At 38.1% G+C, this 7,305-nt stretch overlaps 2 protein-coding genes across 3 annotated transcripts in view; one reads left to right on the forward strand and one right to left on the reverse strand.

Annotated features, from left to right (window-relative positions):
- The window catches only part of cmss1 (cms1 ribosomal small subunit homolog), a 46,007-nt gene extending 39,119 nt beyond the window's left edge, over positions 1 to 6,888 (forward strand). Inside the window, exons 3-10 of one of the 2 annotated variants that reach the window (XM_033617533.2) lie at positions 1,998 to 2,069; positions 2,159 to 2,294; positions 2,394 to 2,453; positions 2,540 to 2,642; positions 2,729 to 2,789; positions 2,885 to 2,972; positions 3,057 to 3,145; positions 6,577 to 6,888. In XM_033617533.2, coding sequence (XP_033473424.1) covers positions 1,998 to 2,069; positions 2,159 to 2,294; positions 2,394 to 2,453; positions 2,540 to 2,642; positions 2,729 to 2,789; positions 2,885 to 2,972; positions 3,057 to 3,145; positions 6,577 to 6,660 — 693 coding nt within the window. In that variant the 3' untranslated portion in view covers positions 6,661 to 6,888. The remainder of the gene's footprint in view (positions 1 to 1,997; positions 2,070 to 2,158; positions 2,295 to 2,393; positions 2,454 to 2,539; positions 2,643 to 2,728; positions 2,790 to 2,884; positions 2,973 to 3,056; positions 3,146 to 6,576) is intronic. The other variant, XM_033617534.2, reaches the window with a different exon arrangement.
- The window catches only part of LOC117251330 (filamin A-interacting protein 1-like), a 50,574-nt gene that overhangs the window by 37,493 nt on the left and 5,776 nt on the right, over positions 1 to 7,305 (reverse strand). The gene's annotated exons all lie outside the window — the stretch shown is intronic.

Consider the following 7,305-nt stretch of genomic DNA (forward strand, 5'->3'; position numbering starts at 1 on the left):
AATGAGAGGGTTTTTACAGTACACCTAAAAAGAAAGCTGTTTTCTCCCAACCCACTATAGTAAAATTGTGAGGATATTATTCTGTTAGATTGAATAGATACCAGGAAATGTATCAGATTAAAAGCACAAAATCTGCCTGTAATACTAAGATAAACCGTGCTCACACTACAATCGATTAGGCAATTTTCAACAGAAGCCGGTGACATGAAGCAACACACTTATCACTGCACGACAGGCGTTATGAGCTACAAATCAAAGGTGACCTAGCCTCAACTTTTTTTTAGCCCTCCAGTGACGTGGTGAATCATCTACCAATCATATGTTTTTGTTTCTAGCTACTGTGATATTTAGCTTCGTTAGCTGAAGCTATGCTAGCATCTGGGTGTTGCGGTGCACACTGGGATGCAATGGGGCAGCGAAATGTGATATTAAGATGGGGCTCAAACATTGATTAAAAGGATAGATATATTTTCGACCAAATACAAACTTCAGATGACGTTCAGTCGAGGTGCTTTGTTGCAAGTAGCAGACGCACACAAGCCCGTCACGGCAACTCAGTGATAATGTACCTGGCCTGAGCTGGACATGCTGTAGTTTTTGTCTCTTATAGTGTGAGCACAGCATTAATTGATAAGTTGATCGACAGATTAAAAATAAATTGGCAATGATAAACAACTAATTGTTTGAGTAGAGGTGTCAGCAGAGGGGTTAGCTGGACACCAATGCAACTGGGCTGGAGAGCCACGAAAAAGGTTCACAGACTGAGATCAATACAAAAAAAAGTACGTTTATTTAGGGCATCCGTGCACAAAAAGAAAGGTGTACTTCACACTTTCATCACCTTTCTTTTTGTGCACAGATGTCCTAAATAAATTTTTGATTTTTTGTGGTCGTCCAGCCCAGTTTCATTGGTGTGCAGGTATCTCCTCTGCCGTCCTTTCTTGGTTGTCCGTTGTACCGACACACCCAAGATAAACTTTTTGTAGCCCTAAGTAGGCGCAGTTTCACAGCAGCCCTAAGACCTTGAGTAGAAGTGTCAAATAATCTCTGGTTACAGCCTCTCCATTGTAGGGATGCAACAGCATGATTACTGCATTATTACATTATTGTTAAAACACACACACACACACACACACACACATTGAAATCCTTTCATACTGAAAACCACAAATAAAATTAGCAGCACTTTATTTTTGCCTGAACACAGTACCTTATGTTAACATATAAAAACCATATCAAATATGCCTTAATATTGAAGACCACCAGTGGCCATGCATCTGGGGGACTTTTGCAAACTTTAGTTGCTGCTGGACAAAATGTACTGTGAGTTTTTCAAAGCTTGGTAATCAAACACTGTTTTAATGATAAGTAGAATTTATACCAGTAATACTAACCATCAGGAATTTTACCACGGCTTATTGTGAGACTGGTCACTCCGCTCCATTGTGAGGATTTGCTGCTTTTTTTTGTTGTTGTTGTTTATATCATCCTTGTACTGTGGAGAATATATTTGACCTTCGGAGTGTTAGTTGGACAGAACATTTGTAGACGTCACCTTGTGGATTGGGAAAGTTGGAAACATTAAATAGACCAAACTAGTAATCGAGAACTAATTAATTAATAATAATCATTATAAACAATGAATGAATGAACTCTACTTTTTACTTCTGAGGATTAATCAGGTTTATTTCATTATTTAAAATGCATACAAAACACTGTATATGCTTTGCTTGAATCGTGTGTTCTGTGTAGTTGAGTTTTATTGTCTCATCACATTGGATTTTTTCATTTTACAGCTTATTTTTTGCGCTATTATTCCCTTATCATTATATTTATTATTATCAGTGTGTATGTCTCATTTTTGCAGTAATATCTTCATTTTCTCATCATCATTATTTGTACATCATTTTTGCATTTGTGTCACCTACTCTATATGCATCTACAAATCAACCCCCAGTGACAAATGAAAGGTTGAAAGTGTTGAATTGTTTCCATAGAAAGAGTGTGTTATTCCTCAGAAGACAGACACAGATGAGGGAAAGTCACCGAAACCCAAAAGAAAGAGAAAGGTGAGTGTGGCGACATCTGCTGTTGCAAAATGCAACAACAGTCTTTAGGCTTTGAATACTACTGTACATAACTATATGCTGTTTACCAGAAGAAGAAGACAATCACAGATGTCTTGTCCTCTTCGGAGCCAAAACCAGGCTGTCCAGCAGACCTGCAGAACGTGGTGACGCAGTACTTCTCAGACAAGCGCTCTGTGATCGAGCAGGAGGAGCTGAAATTGCTGGGTGAGTCAGGGGCAAGTCCCCTTTGACTTGGGAGTTCAGTCAATATCTGCTGATCTATTGATTCACTAAGGTCACCGTCTGCCTTCCTTCATATTTCAGACTCCTGCTTCCTGTCCAGTAATGACTTGACACACACACTCTCATCATATCTGAAACAGGGTGAATGGTTCCCTAAAACTAAAACCTTCCATTGTCCGTTTACTTGGAACACACGTCTAACTTTTATTTCCTCTTTTTGCTTTTAGTTTGTCCCAAGTGGTCAAAGATTCAAAAGCAGCACACACAACAGAGTTCTGTGGTTCTGCTCATCGTCTGCAGCTCTGCTCTGCGAACCATCGAGCTCATCAAGTGAGTGACTCATCAGAGGTGTTAACTGGATTTCTTCTCTTACAACTTTTTAGTTATATTTACCTGATTTGTTTTGTTATTCCCAGGCAGCTAACAGCCTTCAAAGGTGAAGCCAAAGTACTGAAACTTTTTGCAAAACACATCAAGGTAATAGATGACATCACGAGGATGCATGTGGTTTAAGAGATTTTTGTCGGAACAATATTAACAGTTCTCTTTTTGCTTGTCTTTTCTCCGTACAGGTAGAGGAGCAGGTGAAGCTGCTGCAAAAAGGTGTCACCCACATCGGAGTGGGGACACCTGGCAGGATCAGTGCTCTTATTGAGAAAGGCAAGTGTGGAGTGTGGACACGATCATTCTCCACTTCAGTGTTTGAGGTCTTATTAATCTGTGTGAACTCTTATTCTTATCCAGAGGGTTTGAGCTTGCAGGCGTTGAAATACCTGGTTCTGGACTGGAACTGGAGGGACCAGAAGCTCCGCAGGATGGTGGACGTTCCTGAGGTGAGCTACTGCCCCCTGCAGGGCTGATACGATAGCTTGTTTTGACTTACAACAGCGCACATAAGTATATAAAGTTTTTTCTTATTGTTACTTCATTTTGATGTTTTGCCCTCACTGTGCAAAGTTTTGTTTTAATATTCAGCTGCTGAAAAGGGGAAAGTTTTTTAGGGTGGCAGGGGTGGAAGAAGAAGTACTCCGACCTTTTACTTTAAAACTGGACACTATTTTCCCATGTTTTTGTGTCTAAGTGAATATTGGACAACTATTTTCCGTATTATATTTAATTTTAATCTAGAAAAACACATATACAAACAGACTAACAAACATACTCGAAACAAACTAACAAAAAGAAAAAAGATTGACTAAATATAGTAAACAAGCATAGTAATGGTGTTTGATATCACTTCAAACCTGATTTCTTTTTAGTTTAGACAGTATGATTTAAATTTTGTTTCATATTTATTCACAATATTACACCCAAGATCATCCGCGTTATCAGTGTTTTGGTTCATTTTTCAGAAAGAGAAAAATAAGTCAGATAAATTCTCAAGTAAAGAGGTAAAAATTGAACACCAAAGTATGGTTTACATTTTGTTCTACCTTGTCAATTTCAAGTGCCTTCATTATTTCAAGTGTTAATTGTAAAGAAAAATGTTATTTTGATGGTGAATTAAGGTGCCTAACCCCAGATACTCTTACATTTATCATACAAACTCAGTTTATCGTATCAAAGTCTCTCAAGGTGAATCCTCAAGACTAGTTCCCTAAGCCATGTAGAGAAACAACCAGCACTGGTGACATTTTCACAAGAATAATCCTCCTGTACAATATGTGGCAGAGCAGGAGAAGCTTTCCAACAACCTAACAGGGAAATTAATGGGTCACGTTCAATCTGAATGTTGTAAATATTACAGCACCAATAGAAGATATCCTGCCATAAAGGAACAATCTTAGGACAAAACCAGAAAGTGTGACCCAGAGTACCTTTTGCAAAGCTACATCTCTCAGTTATAGATACGTTAGAATACATTTTGTTAATCGTCTCTTTGGAATAATGTAATCTATGCATGACCTTGAACTGAATCAATTATTATTTATCATTTATAATAATTTAAACTATTTTTTAAACTGGTCCAGTATTGAGGGGAGAGCACTGCACCTGTCAGCGGTGAAACATGACGCATGTCACCACTCAGGGCATGTTCACACAGTTAATGTACATCCACTAAAAGTGCTTGTTTTTGCCACTGACAGGCTCAGAATGTATTATTAGTTTCTAAAACATTATGTAAAGGATCCCTAAAGTGACAGACCTTTTTTGAGGAGCAAGACCCTTCTTATTTGAGCAGAAACAGCCCTGAAATTGCCAAACCCACGGTTTTGCAAAAAGTATTTCAGGTGGACATTCCAGTCAAACTAGAGACCCTATATTTGGGCATCTTGCCATTGGACAATGTTACCTCTCATGAGAGATACATGTACTGCTAGCAGGAAGGCCATTACCAGAAAGTGGCTAAAGCCGGCAATACCAACAGTGGATGATTGGACTGATTTTATATATGACGTCTTTAGGATGGAAAGGATTACCTTATTTATCAGACTGCAACAGGACAGGTTTTAACAAGTTGGTTTGCATTAAACCTGTTCGTTCTTTAAGGTGAATTTCTGTCCGTTTGAGTTTTTTTATCCTATTTTTAATTGATTTTTTATCCTTGTAAAGTGAATAGAGTAACATAGGACAAACCCCAATATTCTGGTTCATATATGAAGTTCAGTTTCTTCTTCGTTTTTCTATGTTCATACTTGTATTTACATTTACTTCATCTGTCTATTTTGGCATTTGTGTTACACACTGTAACACACTTATATGTGACTTTCTGCTATAACTGTGTCCTACAGAAGGCCTGGAGAGATGGGGCCATAAGCCCTTTGAGTATGATGAAGCTGGCTGACTGGACTCTGAATTAACTAAATAAAAGGAGAATTAAAAAATAAAATAAAAAGAAATTGCCAAACCCACCGGTAAAATGTATACAGCCAACATATTTTAACATCTAACTGGGTAAATTAAAGGTTTATTTCAACCAAACCAGAGTTGGTGATTGTTGAAACAGATGAAAGATGAAAAAAGACAGATTTTGTGAGTTTTATTTTATTTCTGTCCACTTTGAATGAAGTGTGTTTTATTGTGTTTAAACTACTTATTTAAACAGAGTCTGGTGAGTTTGGTAGTAGCAATTTTGGGGCTGTTTCCAGTTCAATTCAATTTTATTTATAAAGCCCAATATCACAAATCACAGTTTGCCTCAGAGGGCTTTACAACATACAACATCCCTCTGCCCTTAGGACCCTCACAGCGGATAAGGAAAAACTCCCCCAAAAAACCCTTTAACAGGGGAAAAAACGGTAGAAACCTCAGGAAGAGCAACTGAGGAGGGATCCCTTTTCCAGGATGGACAGACGTGCAATAGATGTCGAACAGAACAGATAAACATAATAAATTAACAGTAATCCGTATGACACAATGAGATAGAAAGAGAGGGAGACAGAGAGAGAGAGAGATGCAGGACATACGGTAATGACAGTAGCTTACAACAACATTAATGAAAGTAATAATATTATAATTATAATTCTGGCTATTTTGGTACAATATGTTGAAAGTATATATTAATATCTGATAGTATACATATGTGACAATAATCATATGTATTTAATAACAGTAGAAGAAACAAAACAAAAAGGTCGACCTCTGTAGGGAACCTTTCTATAATGTTGTCAGACACTCATGATAACAATCTGAGCCTGTCAGTGGCAAAAATAAGCACTTTTAGTGGACATAAATTGATGGTGTGCTATTACCCATTAGCTGCAGCCTGTTTTGCTGCGGCTGGCTGCAGTGCACTTGCTCAATACTGGACTAATGTCAAAAAGTGTTGTCTCCCTTAGTCACTTAGACACAAAAACATGCGTCCATGTTAAAAGAAAAAAATCAAGTTACCCTTTAAGTAAAAGCAGAAATACCATGGTCTAAAAATACACCTTTTAAGAGTAAAAGTCCTGTATTGAAAATGCAGTTTAAGTCAGAGGAATTATCAGCAAAAGGCACTTTGAGTAAAGTAAAAGTACATCTTATGCATAATGGTTCCTTTTGAAGTGCTGTAGAATATTATATTATTCTGTTTAATCACGAGCAGGAGCACTTTGATGTTCTGCCTCATATTGTAGTAATGTGTGTTTTTATGTAAAAAGTAATTAGTGACTGTGTCAAATAAAAGTAGTGGAGTCAAAGTATAAAGTAGCATAAAATGGAAATACAAATACTTGTGTCCTACATGAGTAAATGTAAGTTACATTCCTCCACTGCTGGGGTGGCTCTTTTTCCTAGTGACTAAATTTTTGTGTTGTACGTCATATGTTTGTGTCTATTTCAGGTCAAACTGGACTTCATGAAGCTGCTGGAGAGTGGTATCCTGAACGCTTGCAAAGAAGACAAAGTCAAAATTGGACTATTTTAACTGCACATTGTAAAGACGCCTTGATGTTTAAAACTACATACTGATGTTCCTCGCCGCACGCCGAGGGGCCTCATCCTGTTTGTTTTCCCTTTTGTGTCAGTGTGAAATCTGCGCTGTGCTTTTACTATTTTCAGAGGCTGTGTCAAATGTGCGGTGTTGTTTATTCACTGTTGTTGTCCAATGCGACGTCCCAGTGTGATGGATTGAATAAACGCACTCAGAATGAAACTCGCATCCTTTTGTTTGTGTAGTCTGACCTTGGGAAGTCTCTCCTACTGAGTGTGTGAGGTCATGAGTTTACTTGCCCACTAGGAAGTCCCATTTATCATAACATCCTTTTGATAAAGTGTTTTAAAGCAGCACGGAGGGGGACCAGAACCAACAGATTATCTCCCACAGCAAATAAAATAAAGATATAAACTACATGTCTGTCATTTTGAAGTGAGTAAACAGGAACCTGTGTTTGTCTTGTAAAAGGCAGCACAAACCACAATCGCAAAGAAACATGGAAGTAACAGAAAACAGAAAGAGGTAGTTAAGTAAAGGCTTGTGGTTAATTAGTAACAGGCCACAACGGTCTCCCACACCCTGCAAGGCCTGCTGGGAAAATCTCTTGGCAGGCGGAGTGTGTGTGTGTGTGTGTGT

This window comes from Epinephelus lanceolatus, chromosome 14 (assembly GCF_041903045.1).
Source record: "Epinephelus lanceolatus isolate andai-2023 chromosome 14, ASM4190304v1, whole genome shotgun sequence".
NCBI lineage: Eukaryota > Metazoa > Chordata > Actinopteri > Perciformes > Serranidae > Epinephelus > Epinephelus lanceolatus.